The 21,383-nt window shown below is 38.1% G+C and overlaps 1 protein-coding gene across 8 annotated transcripts in view; it reads right to left on the bottom strand.

Moving 5' to 3' along the window:
• BDP1 (B double prime 1, subunit of RNA polymerase III transcription initiation factor IIIB) overlaps nt 1-21,383 on the bottom strand; it is a 118,024-nt gene continuing 96,641 nt past the window's right edge. For 5 of the 8 annotated variants that reach the window (XM_010380258.2, XM_030927307.1, XM_010380252.2 and 2 more), the window contains 7 exons: nt 19,072-19,135; nt 18,188-18,374; nt 16,246-16,450; nt 11,241-11,280; nt 7,954-8,209; nt 5,649-5,895; nt 1-3,041 (listed from right to left, as the gene is read on the bottom strand). In XM_010380258.2, the coding sequence (XP_010378560.2) occupies nt 2,910-3,041; nt 5,649-5,895; nt 7,954-8,209; nt 11,241-11,280; nt 16,246-16,450; nt 18,188-18,374; nt 19,072-19,135 (1,131 nt within the window). In that variant the 3' untranslated portion in view covers nt 1-2,909. Of the gene's footprint in view, nt 3,042-5,182; nt 5,395-5,648; nt 5,896-7,953; nt 8,210-11,240; nt 11,281-16,245; nt 16,451-18,187; nt 18,375-19,071; nt 19,136-21,383 lie in introns of all 8 variants that reach the window. The other 3 variants (XR_004056349.1, XR_004056350.1, XM_030927308.1) reach the window with 3 other exon arrangements.

The following is a 21,383-nucleotide window of genomic DNA, read 5'->3' as shown; positions in this document are numbered from 1 at the left end:
AATGGTATAAAATAACTTTTATTTACATAATTTATATATATACAACTGCTTTCTTTAGAACAAGAAAATTTATAAATGACATGATATTGCTTTTTCTGTCAAAGACTTCTTCAAGCAAGATAGTATACATGGTCACTTTTGTTTCAAATAACATGATGATAAACAGTGGATATTAGTATTTTTGTCATGCCTCAACCATTTACCAACAATTAGGCGTTCAAACCCTCATGCTGACCACTTGCTAAGACATAAGTGTTCAGGAGAAAAAGTCAAGAAAAGATAAAAACTTTTACTCACATCTCCTTTAAGATTTGTGAAATAAATTCTTTGCAACATCTTCTTTACATGAATCAGACCTAACATAGTTCTTTCCACCATGTAAGGTAAATACACTGATTAACTTTCTCTTTTCCAAAATCAGGTTTAAGGATGTAACAGTAGGATAATTTAGCTGGCTGACTTGATTCTCTAATACAATGAGTCTTTGTATTCTTTATATAGTAAGAAATTCCATCTTCCATAAAACTAGATTATAGATTAAAAAGAGATAGATGCTAAGGTTAAAAATTATATTACACAAGGATAAATAATAGTTTAATCATGGCAATCTAACTCCCAAACTAACACTAAGAGAATGAAATCTTTTCAGAATATGAGTTTTAAAAACTTACCTAAACAGGGTATTAAAATAGCAATGTGATTTACTACCATAATTTCTGTGACATATCAATCATGAAATAAATGCCTACTTACAATTTCCACTCCAAATTATATAGCCTCCTCTCTGACAAAATGTTATGCCATAAATTTTACTAAAAGACAATGAATAAGAAGTGCTCTAACAGCAGTAGTTTCAATAAATTAGCATTACTGTTATACCTGCTGAGACATAATTCTCTTCTATTAAGGAACTTAAAAACTGGCCACCATTTTTTCAATATACAAACATAATTATCTAGACTCTAAAATATCTTCCCAATTGAAATACTGATCATTATATAATACAATCAACAGTTTTAACTTTTAGGCACAACTCATAACTTTAGTGACAAATAACTCATACATACAGATATCAGCACCTCAGGGTAAGAAAATTTGGGGCCTAATGCAGGGGTCAAACTAAAAGGCCAATCCAGCCACAGTCCTTCATTCAAGTACTGTCTATGGCTTCTTTCACACTGAAATTGCAGAGCTGAGTAGCTGCCACAGAGACCATCTGGCCTGCAAACCCAAAATAGTTTGCAGAAAGTTTCCAGTTCCTGAGCTACTATATTATCATTCCAAGAGGCTTTTCAAATAAAATCAGGATAAATTTGCTGTTTGAGAAGTCTAATTGGAACTACTACAGATCTGCTTGGGTAGGTAACAGAATTATTACATATGTAAATCATTAAATCTTGAAATTAAAACAAATCTTAAATTCATATTGATGATAATCATTAAGTTTATAAAGTCTTATTTTCTCTGTTTTTAACATCACTATTATGTTCCACGCTTAAAGATCTAAGTGTTCCTTGAGAATCAAGAAAAAACTATGAAGAAGTTGGCTTTTTAAAAACTAATATATGTCTGTGTGTGTATCAAGGAGATTGAACTTTGTATGGAAATTTTGTCTAATAAACAAAGTTGAGTTCCCCCTACCCTCATGAAAATCCTGAGATTATCCAAGAAAGAAGAAAAACAGAAAAATTCACAGTACAAAGTCAATATACTAAACTGAGGGAACAAAGGTATTCAAAACATATACACCAAACATTTTTAGTTATAGCATTTCAAATATCTTCAAAATTAAAGAGAAAAAGGAGACAAACATAAATTTGTTAATGCCTTCCTTATCTACAATCTGAGGGGTGAAAATAGCTAAAACTGAATATCCTTTTAAATAAAAAATTTAAAAATAAATAAGCTCTTTGATGTGTCATCTTTATAAATAATTATGTTTAAATACTAGTTTTTCAATGAGGACTAATGTTACATCACCATGAATTAGAAAAATATGTATTTTTTAGTCAGACAAACAGCTGATAATAGAAAAGTTCTTTAACATTTACCATACTAAAGTGAAGTTTGACAATTTGTTTTCACATATAGTCACGTGTCCCTTAACTGTATGTTCTAAGAAATGCCTTGTTAGGTGATCTTGTGTGGAAAAACACAGAGTTTACTTACAAACACTGAGATGGTACAGACTGCGACACACCCTACAGACAGAAGGCTATGTGGTATATCTTAGAGATCCTAGGCTACAAACCTCTACAATGTGTTACTATGCTGAACACTGTAGGCAGTTGTAACACAATAGTAGTATTTGTGTATCTAAACATAAAAAAGCAACGTACTGTGTTATGATGGCTATAATGTCACTAGTTGATAGGAATTTTTTATCTCCATTTTAATTATATGGGACCACTGTCATATATGTGGTCCATCGTTGACTTAAACATTATTATGCGATACATGACTGTACATAGAAGCAACGGAAAAGGCTTCATCCTTCATCGTCTCCCCCTAAAAATAAAAAATCTTCACAAAAGAAGCTAAATGTTAAATACGATACAATTAACCCCCAAATCTATCTGCACTGCAATTCATACAGAGACATATATCCACAACATTCCCAAATGTCCATGTGTGCTTAGCACAGGAAGAGTCAAAATGTAAACAACATCTGTCTGAGAAAGCAGTCTTAATTGCTTGCTATTTGCAAAACGCTAAATCAATCAGAATGAGAGGAACCTCAGAAATGTTTTCCACTGATTATAAAAGCTTCAAATCAAGCTCATTAAATATTCAAAATCAACCTAAAGAAAAATAGACAGTGATATTTTGCTCTAAATACTGTTTTGTTGATGTAATTGACTCTGGAAATCCTAGACCTAATTTAAAAAAGAAAAAGACAAAAGACTGTTTTATTCTGTTTCATCCACTTCAATGAAGATATCATTGAAGAAATATTCAGAGACTGTGGTTGGCTCCCCTTGAAGGGCCCGCTTTTGGGCACTTTTATGTCCTTCTTTCAGTAAGGGCTGATCACAAGAAACCTAAAAAGGTAATAAAAATAAAGTAAAATAAAACTGTAATACATTTACATATATATGTGTGTGTGTGTGTGTGTATAGCAGTCTAAATTGATACGATCTGTTTGGAAAGCAATGTGGCAATAAATACTGAGCTTTAAATATGTTGACAATCACTGACCCAAAAATTTCATTTCTATGCTGTTACATTGAGTAAATAATCCTAAATGTAGTTAAGAGTTTTATGACTAAGATAACCTTTGTAGCATTAGTTATAATAATAAAATTGGAAGCAACTAAATATACCACACTAGATATAATTAGGTAAATCATAGTGTACCCATAGTCCATTACTTCATCTTAATTTCCATGAACAATTTTAATAAAGAAAAATACAGTTAAATCTGTCACTAAATTATTAAAGTAAAAATACTTCAATTAGTTGCATAAGAATAGACAGACCCGGCTAGGCGCGGTGGCTCAAGCCTGTAATCTTAGCACTTTGGGAGGCCGAGACGGGCGGATCACGAGGTCAGGAGATCGAGACCATCCTGGCTAACATGGTGAAACCCCGTCTCTACTAAAAAATACAAAAAACTAGCCAGGCGAGGTGGCGGGTGCCTGTAGTCCCAGCTACTTGGGAGGCTGAGGCAGGAGAATGGCGTAAACCCGGGAGGCGGAGCTTGCAGTGAGCTGAGATCTGGCCACTGCACTACAGCCTGCGCGACAGAGTGAGACTCTGTCACATTAAAAAATAATAATAATAATAGACCCATGAAACAAAACAGCACCTAAAGATAACATATCAAAGATACCTTATCAGAAATTAGCATACTTACAAATCTATAAACAAATTAAGACAGCACGGTATTGGCACGGGAATGACAGATTTATCAATAGATAAATAGATAGATCTATTGACTAGAAAATCTATTGACTAAAAAATAGACTAGAAATAACCCCAATATATATAGAAACTTAGCATCTGATAAAAGTGCTATATCAGAAACAGTTATTGTATTATTAAATAAATGATGTTGGACAACTATATAACCATCTCAGGGGGGAAAAAGTCAGACCTATAGCTTACCAAAACAAATTCTAGATGGATGAAAAGATTTAAATATAAAAGTATTTTTTTAAAAACTCTACTGTAAAAAATGCCATGGAAAAACACTTTTATAATTCTAGACGGAGGTAGGTGGGGAAGGGTATTTATTTATTTATTTATTTATTTCAAGATAAAGCCAGGCTGGAGTGCAATGGGATGATCTCAGCTCACTGCAACCTCCCACTCCTGGGTTCAAGCAATTCCCTTAGCTCAGCTTCCCGAGTAGCTGGGACTACAGGCGCATGCCACTATGCCTGACTAAATTTTGCATTTTTGATAGAGACAGAGTTTTGCCATGTTGGCCAGGCTGGTTTCGAACTCCTCACCTCAGGTGATCCGCCCGCCTTGGCCTCCCAAAGTGCTGGGATTACAGGCATGAGCCACTGCACCCAGCTGGGAAGAGTACCTTTTTAAACTATCCTGAAAGCAGAAAGCTATAAAACATTGACAAATTAATCTAAACAGAAATAAAAAATGTCTGCTTGGCAAAAACCACCATACACAAAATCAAAAGACAAATGACATACAGAGAAAAAAAAATTTGCAGTCTTTATCACAAAGGGTCTTTTTCCCTGAATACAGTAAGACCTACTACAGGCCGGGCGCAGTGGCTCATGCCTGTAATTCCAACACTTTGGAAGGACGAGGCGGGCAGATGGCTTGAGGTCAGGCATTTGAGACCAGCCTGGCCAACATGGCGAAATCCCGTCTCTACTAAAGATACAAAACTTAGCTGGGTGTTGTGGCATGCATCTGTAATCTCAGCTACTTGAGAGGCTGAGACAGGAGAATCACTTGAACCCGGGAGACGCAGGTTGCAGTGAGCCAAGATCACACTACTGCACTACAGCCTGGGTGACAGAGTGAGTGAGACTCTGTCTCAAAACAAAACAACAAAAAAACTCACAACTTTGGCCATGATAAGCAAGACTGATAAAATCTATGATCTCAGAAAATAATTCTAACAAATAATACAAAATGTTTTAAAAAGTTTAAAGATATTCTTTACAAAAGTACCCCTTTCAAAGGCTCATGCTATTCAATAGATGCTCACCAGCCTTTTCTTTGTTGAGATCTTAAGTCACCCCAATATTTTTACAAAGTCTTTGATACAGGTTTACAGATTTTTCCATCCCAATACTTGCCATTGGATAGCTTCAGGAGACATAGAAATGAAACATGTGAACAAATTCTAGTTTTACAGTTCCTTAAATTCTTGTGGGTGTCAGCACTGCTTCCTTTTGCTTCCACAAGTCAGAAGGGTCTCTAGATTAAAGGAATGGCTATTAAGTGTCCATTTATGGTTAGTTCAACCGCTCTGTACTAACCTAACTGTAACTTCCTGACTCAACACCTTTTCTTCTTCCATTACGGAGGAACACGATGGAGAGAAGGATGGGAGTTGCCCTAAAATAATTTCTGACATCAAATAAAAATAACAAATTACTATGTTTTCCCTAGTCGAATCTCATATCCAACCCATCTCATACAAACAATAAAATACAGTAGTTATCACATACCTGAGTTGCTGAGCTGCTAATATTCTTAGATTGAGTATTAATAACACTTGGAGATGGAAGCGGATCAGAGGAATCTTGATTTTTTTTCTGGCTTTCATTGAATGGATTAGATCTTTTCAATTTCTGTCTTAATGCAGGTATAAGAGGTTTTAGGCGTTTCTTACTATGGACCTGCATAGGTTCGTCAGACTCCAAACTATTCTTTGAACATATTAAAGATAAAAATCCCAGGGGTCTTCTGCCAGGTCTAGAAATACAAATGTAAAGATATTCAAGAATATCCAGGAAGACACATTCCTTTTTTTTTTTTTTGAGTCTCACTCTGTCACCCAGGCTGGAGTGCAGTGACACGATCTCGACTCACTGCAACCTCTACCTCCCGGGTCCAAGATATTCTCCTGCCTCAGCCTCCCAAGTAGCTGTAGTAGAGACGGAGTTTCACCATGTTGGTCATGCTGGTCTCGAACTCCTGACCTCGTGATCTGCCCACCTCAGCCTCTCAAAGTGCTGGGATTACAGGCGTGAGCCACTGCGCCCGGCCAAGACACATCCTTAATAACTGCTTCTGCTTCACAAGGCTAAGGTGGGAGGACCGCTTAAGGCTAGGAACTCAAGAACAGCTTGCACAAAATTAGCAGGACCCTGGTCTCTGGAACATCTCTGGCATTCAAATCACTTGGTGATCTTATTAAAAGAAGATTCGCACAGTTGGTAGTGGGCATGGCCTGAGTTCTGCATTTACCAAGTGTTCTCAAATGATGTCCATACTGCTGTTGTCAGGACTACACTTTGAGTAGCAAAGCTGTGGAACAGTGGTCAGCATAGTATGCTCTACAGGCCATATGCAGTCCCCGACCCAATTCTGTGAGTACGTTTTACTGGAACACAGCTATGTTCATCTGTTTACATATGGTCTGTGGTTGCTTTTGTGCTGTAATTGCAGAGTTGAATAGCCGTTAACAGAGACCATATGGCTCACAAAGCCTAAAATATGTACAAATGCCATTTTACAAAAAATGCTGACTTCTGTTCTAGAACACTGTTTCTCAACCTGTTTTAATCCCAGCTCTCATGATGGTTCCCTCGTTTTATTTATTTTTTCTTTCTTTTTGTTTTCTTGAGATGGAGTTTCGCTCTTGTTACCCAGGCTGGAGTACAATGGCGCAATCTCGGCTCACCACAACCTCCACCTCCTGAGTTCAACGATTCTCCTGCCTCAGCCTCCTGAGTGGCTGGGATTATAGGCATGTGCCACCATGCCCAGCTAATTTTGTATTTTTAGTAGAGATGGGGCTTCTCTATGTTGGTTAGGCTGGTCTGGAACTCCCAACCTCAGGTGATCCGCCCACCTCAGCCTCCCAAAGTGCTGGGATTACAGGCATAAGCCACCACACCCAGCCTTTTTTTTATTTTTTCAGAGACTGGTCTGGCTATGTTGCCCAGGCTGGAGTGCAGTGGCTATTCACAGGCACAATCATAGCTCACTGCAATCTCAAACTCCGGCCTCAGCCTCCTGGGTAGCTGGGATTACAGGCATGTGCCACTGTACCTGGGCCTCATTCTATTTTCAGCGCATCTCTAAGGCCAGAAGAGATACTACTGAGCTTTATTTTCAATAATTTAGATAACAAAAACAACAGATCTATTAAGTATGTCTTTTAAGCTACATGTGTCCTTTCCCCCAACCCTTCCCCTTAGTGGAGACTAGTGCATGTTCCCCCACCTCCTTCAATTCAGCAACACCACGTTATCTTCCGGATGCTGCTGACCAGCCAATAATTATTGATAACCATTGCTTCTAGAATATGAGAAAAATGTGAGAGAAGTTGGCTTTTGCTTAAATTTCAACACTTATTCTTATGGAGAGAAAACCATAGTTTTCCTCTTTGGTTTGTCACAAGGGAGAAAACTGACACATTATTTGAGACTTCGATGATGTCAGCATCCATATATATGTGCATTAGTAGCTACTGCACATGGTAGAATATGTAATGTAATGAATATGTAATGATCAAAATAACCATGAACAATCTAAAAAAATAAGTGTATAAAACATTCTAAAGATTTTCTATCTAAAACAAAGTTTCAGCACTTAAATTTAAGCTCTTATTGTACAAAATGTGTATCTGCAGTATTACTGTATTTCCTTGGCTGAAACTTCTTCCTTTATATTACTGATGGAGGAATATGTTATTAAACACCATCTTTAGTACTGGATCTAATCTTGATATATATATCTGTTCTGTATAGGTTTTATTTATTAAGACAGAGAGCACAACACTTATTAAATATGTTTTCATGGTACCTGGATAGTGGGGCTTTAGAAGATGATGTTCTGCTATCCACTTGCTCAGACTTAGGAGCAGCATCCGTTCTTTCTTCCTTATCAGACACAATCATTTCATCCTGAGGTAACTGAGGCACATTCTTGTCTATGCATGCATCAGGAGATCTAGATCCTCTGCTCTGAAAAGCTGGTTCAACTTGCTGTCTTTGAGGTTCTGGAGTTGTCAGTGTGCTTCCCGAGGTAGGAAAAACATTTTGTCCTTTGTGAGACTCCCCTTCAAAAAAAAGAGCAAATGGAAAGCAAGGATATTGATGTTAATACATTCCATGTAATCCCAAAATTTGACAAAAAAACCCCATGGTATTCTATATAAACCTACCCTAATAAGAGTAAGCTAAATTATCATTAGTGGAGTTATCTGGATTATTATTATAATTGGTTAAAAGGTATGCTAACAGCTTCTGCATTCAGAAACAAAATAGTTATATCAATATATTTTGGCCTAGAAAATCTTTTCCCAGAAATATTTCTTGAGCAATCACAACGGGAGTGATTACTTTCTAAAAAATCTAAGGTTTGTTAAAATTTAGAAACCAAACCAATCCAAAATATAGGTGGTAACTCAAGTACCTGTGGTCTCCTGAAAAGTAAAACCTACAGACTCTCAAATACTCAAGTTTAGCTAAAGAATTCTCTTTCCTTAACTAAACAGCAGACAAAACCAAAGTAGCCAAGGATTAGAACAAAATAACTAAAGCTTTCTTACTCAATAAAAAACCTGTTTTCCCTTAGTATAGCTAAGGCCTTGTTCTCAAAGAGAGCGCTTTAACTCTGTGAAGGGAGAATGAAGTTGATAAGTATACCTGCTAAAAGAAACAACCTAATTAAAGAGAGCATATAACAAATTCACTAACACTTCACTGTATTGTAGTTTGCTTAATGCTTTTATTGGAGAGCAGATGGATGGGAGCAATCTTAGAACATCTCTAGAGGCTGTAAACTGTAACCATATCACAGTTTCACAGTCAAAGTTGGGACAATTAAGTCTAAGACTGTATTAACATTATAAGAGTTTTTTTGTTTTTGTTTTTTTGAAACAGAGTCTTGCTCTGTCACCCAGGCTGGAGTGCAGTGGCGTGATCTCGGTTCACTGCAACCTCTGCCTCCCGGGTTCAAGCAATTCTCTCGCCTTAGCCTCCCGAGTAGCTGGGATTACAGGCGTGCACCACCACGTCTAACTAATGTTTGTATTTTTAGTAGAGACAGTGTTTCACCATGTTGTCCAGGCTGCTCCCAAACTCCTGACCTCAAGTGACCCACTTACCTTGGCCTCCCAAAGTGCTGGGATTACAGGTGTGAGTCACTGTGCTCGGCCCATTAAATGTGTGGGGTTTTTTGTTTTGTTTTGTTTTTGAGACAGAGTTTCCCTCTTGTCGCCCAGGCTGGAGTGCAATGGCATAATCTCAGCTCACCGCAACCTCTGCCTCCCAGGTTCAAGTGATTCTCCTGCCTCAGCCTGCTGAGGAGCTGGGATTACAGGTGCCTGCCACCATGCCCAGCTAATTTTTGCATTCTTAGCAGAGAGGAGGTTTCGCCATGTTGGTCAGGCTGGTCTCCAACTCCTGACCTCAGATCATCCACCTGCCTCGGCCTCCCAAAGTGCTGGGATTACAGGCGTGAGCCACCATGCTCAGTCAAGTATTTTTTGTTTGTTTTTTGAGACAGAGTTTTGCTCTGTCACCCAGGCTGGAGTGCAGTGGCATGATCTTGGCTCGCTGCAACCTCCGTCTCCCAGGTTCAAGCAATTTCCTGCCTCAGCCTCCCAAGTAGCTAGGATTACAGACACCCACCACCACGCCTGGCTAACTTTTTGTATTTTTAGTAGAGATGGGGTTTCGCCATGTTGGCCAGGCTAGTCTTGAACTCCTGACCTCAGGTTATCCACCCACCTCGGCCTCCCAAAGTGCTGGGATTACAGGCATGAGCCCCTGCACCTGGCCCATTATTAAGTGTTTTTAAAGAACCAGAACCATCATAGGTTATCAAACCCTTCTATCTTGTAACTCTAACTCTTGTAAGATGCCATCAGCAACATTTTTATTCCTGAGTGCCATTGTCATGGTAAAGCAGTGGCTATATGTATGAATGATAAGCCTAAGTTTGAGAGAAAAGAGAAATGATGTCATAAAAGAAATGAAAAATAAAGAGTTGTACAAAACACAAGATAAATGTGACTGGCACCTTTAGTCATGAGGGAAATAGACCCTAAGTGGTTTAATGCCCCACAGAAATTTTAGATTCCTATAAAAATAGAAGACTCTAAGATCTTTTCAGCTTCCGTAGGTAGCTTAAGCCTGAAAAGATCTCGAGAACAAAACTAATTTTCTGGGTAAAGAACCTATTATGAATGCCATTATAGGCCACGGGTGGTGGCTAATGCTTATGATCACAGCACTCTGGGAGGCTGGGGCAGGCAGACTGCTTGAGGCCAGGAGTTCAAGACCAGCATGGGCAACATGGTAAAACCCTATCTCTACAAAAGTACATTCAAGACCAGGCTGGGCAACATGGCGAAACTCTGTCTCTACAAAAAATACAAAAATTCCGAGGCGGGCAGATCACGAGGTCAGGAGATTGAGACCATCCTGGCTAACACGGTGAAACCCTGTCTCTACTAAAAATACAAAAAATTAGCCTGGTGTGGTGGGGGCGCCTGTAGTCCCAGCTACTAGGGAGGCTGAGGCAGGAGAATGGCATGAACCCGGGAGGTGGAGGTCACAGTGAGCCGAGATCGTGCCACTGCACTCCAGCCTGGGCGACAGAGCAAGACTCCATCTCAAAAAAAATAAAAATAAAAAAAAATTTGCTGGGCATAGTGGCACATGCCTGTAGTCCCAGCTAGTTAGGAGCTGAGGTGGGAGGATTGCTTGAGCCTGAGAGGTGGAGGCTGCAGTGAGCTGTGATTGTGTCACTGCACTCCAGCCTGGGTGACAGAGTGAGATCCTGTTTCAGGGTGGGGGGTTGGGGAAAGCCATTACACTTAGCTAACTCCTAAAATGTAGTTATTGAGCTTATATAGAAAATACTTGTAGCCACATAGTCTTCAACTGATGACAGGATGAAAAGAGCTTCTTTTGCCTACCAAACTGCCAAATCCAAGGCCTTTGCAGGAAAGAAGTGCTGATAATACAAGTATTACTCTTAGAGAAAAGTAATACTCAGTTTCAATCTCATATTTGAACAAGGTATATCCCAAATAATCAGGAGTATTTAGCAAAATGCAATCATGTTAAAATATATCTCACCTGTTTCTTCAAAAGCATTTGTTAATTCCTTTGAGTGCACCTGTTTTAAAAACATTTACAAAAAAATTTAGAAATCTACTTATCAAGTAAAACTGAAGTTAATTTTATTTCCTTTTTTTCTTTAAGTAAAGAAACCATATTATCTCCCAAAAAGCTCTTACAGGAAGTCTACTAAACATTTATGGCAAAAATATTGCTACTATTTGAAAGTGTTCCAGAGCCCACTGGAAGAGAGAAAGCTGCTAAATGCCTTTTATAATCAGTTTCAATATCAGTGCAAAAGTATCAAAGAAATAGTACAAGCAGCACATCAAAAGACTACTACATCACAACCAAGTAGAGCTTGTTTCAAGAATGCAAAGATGATCTGACATTATGAAATCTAATACAAACCAATAGATCTGAGGAGAAAAATCATCTATATTTACAGAAAAGGTACCCAATAATATTCACTCTTGAAAAAAAATTTATAAAATGGAATAGACATTTTCTTAACACTATAAAACATAACTATTGCAATCTAAAAGCTAGCATCCCACATAATAAACATGGAAGTTCTTCTAATTAAAATCGGAAAAAAAAAAAAAAAGATGTGCACTATTGGGACCACTTTTTAATATTACTTTTTAGTTATATTAGCTACTATAATTACAAAAAAAATTAGAACTATAAAAAGTAGAAGAATTAAAATTATATTTGCAGATGATAGGTCTGTTTACCTACAAAACCCAAGAGAACCAACTGAAAAACTACTGCATATGATGAGGGGGAACTCAGTAAGCTTTCTAAACAGAAAAGAATTTAATGATAATAGCAACAGAAAAGATAAAACTCATAGGGGTAACCTATAAGAAACGTGTAAGATTTATATGAAGAAGAGTTTAACATAAATTAGAAAGACACAAAACAAGACTTAAACAAATGGAAAGACATACCATGTTTTTGAATAGGAAGATTCAATATTATAATTGTGCTGTTAATTTTCCCTAAATTAATCTAAGTTACTATGATTCAAATACAAATATGAATAGAAGTCTTTCTTAAAGAGCTAAACAAGTTAATTCAAAATTCATATTAATTTGAGAACATATAAGTAATGAGGAGAAACTTGAAAAAAGAAAAAAATTATATGGGTTTGGGAGAGATACTATCCCTATAAGATACCAAAGTGCATCATAAAGCTACAAAAATTCAGCCAGGCTCGGTGGCTCACGCTTGTAATATCCCAGCACTTTTGGAGACCAAGGCAGGTGGATCACCTGAGGTCAGGAGTTCGAGACCAGCCTGACCAACATGAAGAAACCCTGTCTCTACTAAAAATACAAAATTAGCTGGGCGTGGTGGTACATGCCTGTAATCCCAGCTACTCAGGAGGCTGAGGCAGGAGAATCACTTGAATCTGGGAGATGGAGGTTGCAGTGAGCTGAGATCATGCCATTGTACTCCAGCCTGGGCAACAAGAGCTAAACTCTGTCTCAAAAAAAAAAAAAAAAAGAATAAAGAAAACTACAAAAATGCAAACAGTATGATGACACTGGCCCCAGAACGAATAGATTAATCAACATAAAAGAAAAGTAAGTTTTAGGAATATATCCAAACAAACATGAAGATTTATTGTCTTACTGATTAAAATGGAATTTCCTATCAGTGGAAACAAGATGAATTATTCAGTAAATGGTAAAAGTCATATGAGGAAAATTAACTTGGCCCTATTCCTTACACCAAATCAAATTCTCAACAAATCAGTATTATTAACATTAACTAGGACATTTGTTTGAAGTCTCAAAGGACTTCCAATGCATAACATAATCTCCAGAAGCCATACACAAAAAGACTGATAAATCTGATCACAGAAAATAAAAAATGTTTTCTATCTGAATACAGTATATGTGTATCCTACAATTTTGTACAGGCTGAGCATCCCAAAGCTGAAAATCCGAAATGCTCCAAAATTCCAAACTTTTTGAGTGCTGACATGACACTCAAAGGAAATTCTCATTGAAGAATGCAGATTTTGGCTTTTCAGGTTTGGGATGTGGAACTGTTAGGTATAATACAACTGTAAGTATAATGCAATTATTCCAAAATTCAAAAAAATCTGAAACTTGAAACACTTCCTAAGCATTTCGAATAAAGGGTACTTAACTGGTAAAAGCAGTTTTTAAAAAATTGTTAAAATGCGAGAAGAGAAGTTTAGAGAAAAGAGAGTAAAAAGAAATGAAGAAAGCCTCCAAGAAATATGGGACTATGTGAAAAGACCAAATCTACATCTGATTGGTGTACCTGAAAGTGACAGGGAGAATGAAACCAAGTTAGAAAACACTCTTCAGGATATTATCCAGGAGAACTTCCCCAATCTAGCAAGGCAGGCCAACATTCAAATTCAGGAAATACAGAGAACGCCACAAAGATACTCCTCGAGAAGAGCAACTCCAAGACACATAATTGTCAGATTCACCAAAGTTGAAATGCAGGAAAAAATGTTAAGGTCAGCCAGAGAAAGGTCAGGTTACCCACAAAGGGAAGCCCATCAGACTAACAGCAGATCTCTCGGCAGAAACTCTACAAGCCAGAAGAGAGTGGAGGCCAATATTCAACATTCTTAAAGAAATGAATTTTCAACCCAGAATTTCATATCCACTCAAACTAAACTTCATAAGTGAAGGAGAAATAAAATCCTTTACAGACAAGAAAATGCTGAGAGATTCTGTTACCACCAGGCCTGCCCTACAAGAGCTCCTGAAGGAAGCACTAAACATGGAAAGAAACAACTGATACCAGCCATTGCAAAAACATGCCAAACTGTAAAGCCCATCGATGCTAGGAAGAAACTGCATCAACTAATGGGCAAAATAACCAGCTAACATCATAATGACAGGATCAAATTCACACATAATAATATTAACCTTAAATGTAAATGGGCTAAATGCTCCAATTAAAAGACACAGACTGGCAAACTGGATAAAGAGTCAAGATTCATCAGTGTGCTGTATTCAGGAGACCTATCTCATGTGCCAAGACACACATAGGCTCAAAACAAAGGGAGAGAGGAAGATCTACCAAGCAAATGGAACAGAAGAAAAGGCATGGGTTCCAATCCTAGTCTCTGATAAAACAGACTTTAAACCAACAAAGATCAGAAGAGACAAAGAAGGCCATTACATGATGGTAAAAGAATCAATTCAACAAGAGCTAACTATCCTAAATATATATGCACCCAATACAGGCGCACCCAGACTCATAAAGCAAGTCCTTAGAAACCTACAAAGAGACTTAGACTCCCACACAATAATAATGGGAGACTTTAACACCCCACTGTCAACATTAGACAGATCAACGAGACAGAAAGTTAACAAGGATATCCAGGAATTGAACTCAGCTCTGCACTAAGCGGACCTAATAGACATCTATAGAACTCTCTACCCCAAATCAACAGAATATACATTCTTCTCAGCACGTCACACTTATTCCAAAATTGACCACATAGTTGGAAGTAAAGCACTCCTCAGCAAATGTAAAAGAACAGAAATTATAACAAACTGTCTCTCAGACCACAGTGCAATCAAACTAGAACTCAGGATTAAAATGCTAAAAACAACGTTTAGAAAATAAAAATCACAAATAACCCCAATGGACATTATACTTTTCTTACATATTCACACCACTGTATAACTATCATTTTTTAAATGGCATATCATAGTCTGGTGACCTAGTTTTGTACTTAGTAAAGTACTATGGTCTTTTGTCCATGTCATTAAGGATATTTTTAAAACAAAACAAAATAATGTCTGCATGGAATGCTGATAAATTATTAAAACTGGATGACTGGCACATGGGGACATATTACACCCAGTCTATCTTTTAATATGTCTGGAAATGTTCATATAAAAAGTTAATTCAAAAGTTCTGCATGAGAAAACAACAACAAAGAAAGCAGAGTCAAGAGACAAATGACGAACTGGGAAAAAAGATTTGCACCTCATTACCACAGACAGATATAACAGAGTTCTTCCAGTTCTATAAGAAAAAGATCAATAATCTAATTGAAAAATGGGTAAAGGAAAAGTCAGTTCATAGAAAAGGAAATATACATGGCTCCTAAGCATATGAAAAGATGTTCAATCTTACCCATAACAAGAGAAAATAAAACAATTCTGGGATATGGCATTTTTTGACTCACCAAATATATAAAAGTACATTTGCTCTTTGTCAACTATTACTCAAGAACTATTGGTCTTTAACTTTCTCTTCGAGAACACAGATTTTAAGTGGTCTTTTCCACAGTGTAGTTACAAATTATGAGGCGTACTAGGTGAGTACAAAAATAAGAGGGTACTAGGAAACCCACCCACAACATAGAGGCTGGTGATTGAATTTGCATGGTCTGGCCGGACTTCCCTGAGGCAGCCATGACTGAACTAAAGAAGTTTGTATGTTTTTCAAGGGAATGTTGCACACAGAAGGTACATCAAATGAAGTGTCCTGCCTGGGACATTTAAGGAATTGAAAGATGGCCAATGTGGCCAGAAAGTGAGGCAGAAGCTGGCACAAATTGAGACTAGAGACGAAAATCAGCAAGACAATACGGGGCACTAAACACTATGGTTTTACCCCTAAAAGTAATGGGTAGCTTTAAGCATGATGATGATGATACTAGTATTACCATTTTACGCATTAGGAAACCTGATCAGAGAGACAGGTGAAGTATCTTGCCTAAGGTGTTCCAACTACTAGTTGGTAGAGCCAAGATCCAGACATATATAATGCTTTTGGTCTTATTTTTAGCCACCAATACAGAGCTGGGGATAAGTTTCTTGATTACTCTCCATCAATTTTCATTTACCATTGGTTAAAAGTGATAATCCAAAATCCAGTTTTACTTGAATAACTTATGATAAATGTCAGAACTTACTTTATACATATCTAAAAGTTTAAAGAGAATAAAGGAAAAAATAGAAACAGATCTGTTGCAATATGGCCATCTTACTTAACGATTCCACCTTACCTCAGAGGTATATTCTTGACAATCATCTCTTAAAGTGAGCAAACATTTTTTGGCAGGAAGAATGTGGTCATTTTCATCAAGCCTGCATTGAAATCTCTTCCTAGATATAAGATCCAAATTATCAGGAGGCTTTTTAGAATTATCTCTTCCAGAAATAGATAAACCCACGGCATCCTGACCAACTGAAGTTGCTGGTAAACAAATACTGCGTAGAAAAGAAATACATATTAAATCACTGAATTAGAAGTTATTTAATACTTTCTTTTTTTAATGATCCTAGAAATCCTTTCAATAACAAGATTAAAGGCTGAGGTATTCCAATGAAAATTCCAATAAAACCAAAAAACTCCAAACTAACAAAGAGATACACGGCCATGGCCACAAAAATGCTATTAATAGTTTTGAGCTCCATTCATACTTAAAGGCTTATAACTTAAATTCCATAATATTGAATTAAATCTGAATATTTAATAGTATTTTCCCTGATTGTAAAGTTAAACATTTAACCTAAAATGTCCCTTCTAGTCCAGGCGCAGTGGCTCATGCCTGTAATCCCAACACTTTGGGAGGCCAAGGCAGGTGTATTACCTGAGGTTAGGAGTTTAAGACCAGCCTGGTCAACATGGTGAAACCTCGTCTCTACTAAAAACACAAAATATTAGCCGGGTGTGGTGGCACACACCTATAGTCCCAGCTACTTGGCTTAGGCACGAGAATCACTTGAACTCAGGAGGCGGAGGTTACAGTGAGCTGAGATCACACCATTGCACTCCACCTGGGTGACAGAGTAAGACTCTTGTCTCCAAAAATAAAAATATAAAAGTCTTCAATTTCTAATGCTACACTATGGACAATTATCTTAATGGTGGTTAAGATACAACTTACTTCCAAAATAAAGAATTAAAATAAGAGTATCAAAAAATAAAAATAAAAAAAATAAGAGTATCAAGAATAGCTGGACACAGTGGCTCATGCCTGTAATCTTAGCACTTTGGGAGGCCAAAGTGGGAGGAATGCATGAGGCCAGGAATTCAAGACAAGCCCGGGTACCAGAGCAAGACTCCACCCTCTACAAAAAAAAAAAAAAAAAATGTTTAAATTAGCCAAGTACGGTGGTGCGCACCTGTAGCTGAGAAGCTACTTGAAAGGCTGGGGCAGGAGGATCTTTTTTCTTTTTTCTCACTCTATCACCCAGGCTAGAGTGCAGTGGTGCAATCTCAGCTCACTGCAACCTCCACCTCCTGGGTTCAAGTGGTTCTCCTGCCTCTGCCTCCTGAGTAGCTGGGATTACAGGTGGTGCCACCGTGCCCAGCTAATTTTTATATTTGTAGTAGTGATGGAGCTTTGCCATGTTGGCCAGGCTGGTCTTTAACTCCTGACCTCAGGTGATCTTCCCACCTCGGCCTCCCAAGGAACTGGGATTAAAGGCGCAAGCCAACACGCCCAGCCAGGAGGATCTCTTGAGCCCAGGAGTTCCAGGCCGCAGTGAACTATGATGGCACCACTACACTTTAGCCTGGCACTCTAGCGTGGGCACCAAAGCAAGTCCTTGTCTCTTAAGAAAAAAATCTGTATTTATTACCACTGTACTATTTTCACAACTTTCTGTGAATGTATATTTCAGTTTCATGTGTGTGTCTATACAAAGTAACCACACTTTTAACAGGTATCATTTTATGATCTAGACTGTTAATATTTTTAGCTTTCAAAATAACTTAATAAACAAGTTTCACACAAAACTAATACATGAAACATTTAAGTGACATCTTTATCAGATATAAAATCTATCACATTACATTTCTTCTCTAACTTACCACATAAATGATAAATAAGATTTCCACAACAATAACAACTAATATTGGTGAATGGTTTGTTCAATCAATACTACTTAATTCATAAATCACTTTTCCTCCTAGCGAAAACAGTTTCGCTCATTCATTACCTCATGTCACCTCTTTCTTCGGTATTCACTGATTTGACCAATATGGGAGCTGGCAGTAAAGGGTTTGGCATGAACTGGGCAGTGGCATCAGTAAATTCTTCTACTGCATTGGTTGGAATTTCCACCAGAGTTAAAATAAAGGCTTGTTCATCTTCTCCATCTTGAGGTACATTAGCAACTAGATTCACTATTAAAGTTTAAAAGTTAGTAATAAAAAAGCTCAACTATGAAATAACAGAATATCATTAATTTATTTCATTTCTAAAAAGACAAGTCTCAGGACAACTTATCATCAAGATTAAATAAATAAATGCTCCCCGCCACGACCCCCAAGCCTGAGGAAGTAAGTTCCCTCCTTTTTTTTTGTTTTGGGAGACAAGAGTCTCACTCTGTTGTCCAGGCTAAAATACAGTGGCACAATCTCGGCTCACTGCAACCTCCGCTTCCTGGGTTCAAGTGATTCTTGTGCCTCAGCCTCCCAAGTAGCTGGGTTTACAGGTGTGTGCCACCATGCCTGGCTAGTTTTGTACTTTTAGTAGAGATGGTGTTTTGCCATGTTGGCCAGGCTGGTCTTGAACTCCTGGCCTCAAGTGATCTGCCCACCTCAGCCTCTCAAAAAGTGCTGGGATTACAGGAGTGAGCCACCATGCCCGGCCCAAGAAGTAATTTCATAAAGGATAAAGGTGATATACTATGGAGAAGATTTATGACTCTGAAAAACAAAACTGATATGCAAAATACTTCAAGGTGTTTCTATAAAACTTTTTAAATTTAAGGCCAGCATAGACTAAAATAAAACTGTTTTGTGTTTTTCCATAGTAAAATAAGGGGTAAAAATCATACAATTAGGTTCTATGACATGTCATTGAAGCATATTATCATACCTGTTAGGTCTTGAGGATTGATTATATTCTCTTGTTGGACTTCTGGAATACTTGTTGGTGTATACTGCCATAAAAATTCAAAATGAAAGAGTGAGGTTGGCCAAATCTTATATTTAAAAAGTTTTCCTGTCAATATGACATAGTGAAGAGATTAACTCAACAATATCTAACCATATACACTTTTCAAGTGTTTGAAGCTTTAGGCTGTTCCAATAAACTTTTGATTCATTTAAATATTAATACAAAGAATCCTGACTACAATGTTAAATATGTGCATTTTATGAAATGATTTTTGAAGTGACAGAATAGGGAGACCCAAATCCCACAACTTTTTCTCTACTCCCATCACACCAGCCTTTGTACTATTAGCACATGACATGTGAATGGAGGCAAACTGCTTTCCCTGAATCCAGTATGGTTCCCTCCAATCTGTTTTTCAAAAAACTGCAAACGTAGTTTTTCTAAAATGCAATCCTGACTGTAATTCTCTACTGCTTAAAATCTCTTAGCTCACTACAACCTCCACCTCCTGGGCTCAAGCGATCCTCCCACCTCAACCTCCTGAGTAGTTGGGAGTACAGATGCATGCCACCACACTTGGCTAATTTTTTTAAAATTTTTCGGGGGTAGAGATGGGGTTTTGCCATGTTGCCCAGGCTGGTCCCGAACTCCTGGGCTCAAGTAATCCGCCCACCTCAGCCTCCCAAAAGTGCTGGGATTATAGGTGTAAGACACTATGCTGGGTTTCTACTGCTTAAAATCTTTTATTTTATTTTATTATTATTATTTTTTTTGAGACAGTCTTGCTCTGTCGCCAGGCTGGAGTGTAGTGGCGCAATCTCAGCTCACTGCAGCCTCCACCCCTCCCCTTCCTGGGTCCAAACGATTCTCCTGCCTCAGCCTCCCGAGTAGCTGGGACTACAGGTGCATGCCACCATGCCCAGCTAATTTGTGTATTCTTAGTACAGACGGGGTTTCACCATGTTGGCCAGGATGATCTCGATTTCTTGACCTTGTGATCCGCCCGCCTCGGCCTCCCAAAGTGCTGGGATTACAGGTGTGACCCATTGCACCCAGCCTGCTTAAAATCTTAAAACTCTCATTTTGCAACCAACAATGTCAAAAATTGATTAAGGCAAGAATCATCAATGGACATTAAAACTACAGGGTAACCACTTGCTGCGTTGGTCCCATTTGACAAATTACTAATACAGAATGGAAAAGATGCCATTATAATGAAATCTGGCAGGTATCATTCTAGCCAAGTGATCAGTCAGCATCACCAATAATGGGACAAACTGACATCATGTGTCTCCTGATGTGATACAAAAGGAAGAACACGTCATTACCTACATAATAATCTTGACCTAAAACATGTAAGTTGAATCTAGTAATGAGGAAGCAATTTAAAAAAAGAAATCCAGACTGTAGGCCAGCCTAGACTGTTCTAAACTTTTCTTGCTTTTTCTTTTGTGAACAAAAAGACAAGAAAAATACTCTAGATTAAAGGAAAATAAGGAAAAAGGATAATCAAATGCAATGTGAGAGCCCTGATTGGATCTTGAATTTAAGAAAAAGAAAAAAAAAAGCTGGCCAGGCGCGGTGGCTCACACTTGTAATCCCAGCACTTTGGGAGGCTGAGGTGGGCAAATTATTTGAGGCCAGGAGCTCAAGACCAGCCTGGCCAACATAGCGAAACCCCATCTCTTCTAAAAATATTATACAAAAAAATTAGGTGTGGTGGTGCACATCTTTAATCCCAGCTACTCGGGAGGCTGAGGCACAAGAATCACTTCAACCTGGGAGGCGGAGGTTGCAGTGAGCTGAGATCGTGCCACTGCACTCCAGCCTGGGTGACAGAGTAAGACTCTGTTTAAAAAAGAAAAAAAGCTATAATGGACACAATTGGGACAACTAGGGAAACTGGAATGGAAACTGTATATTACATATCATTGAGACAATGTTACATAGTGTAGTAATATTGAGTGTGACAAGGAATTTCCTTATCCTTATTAGACACAAGATGAGGTATTTATGGACTCAAGTTACTTTCAAATGATTCGGTTTTTTTGTTTTTTTCTTTGAGACAGAGTCTTGTTCTGTTGCCCAGGCTGGAGTACAATGGTACAATCTTTGGTCACTGCAACCTCTGTCTCCTGAGTTCAAGCAACTCTCACACCTCAGCCTCCCAAGTAGCTGGGATTACAGGTGCATGCCACCACGCCTGGCTAATTTTTGTAGTGATGGGGTTTCACCTTGTTTGCCAAGCCGTTCTTGAACTCCTGACCTCAGGTGATCTGCCTGCCTCAGCC

The sequence above is a fragment of the Rhinopithecus roxellana genome, chromosome 3 (assembly GCF_007565055.1).
Source record: "Rhinopithecus roxellana isolate Shanxi Qingling chromosome 3, ASM756505v1, whole genome shotgun sequence".
In the NCBI taxonomy this organism is placed as follows: domain Eukaryota; kingdom Metazoa; phylum Chordata; class Mammalia; order Primates; family Cercopithecidae; genus Rhinopithecus; species Rhinopithecus roxellana.
Note: the sequence above shows the minus strand (reverse complement) of the source record. Positions and strands in the feature narration are given on the sequence as shown.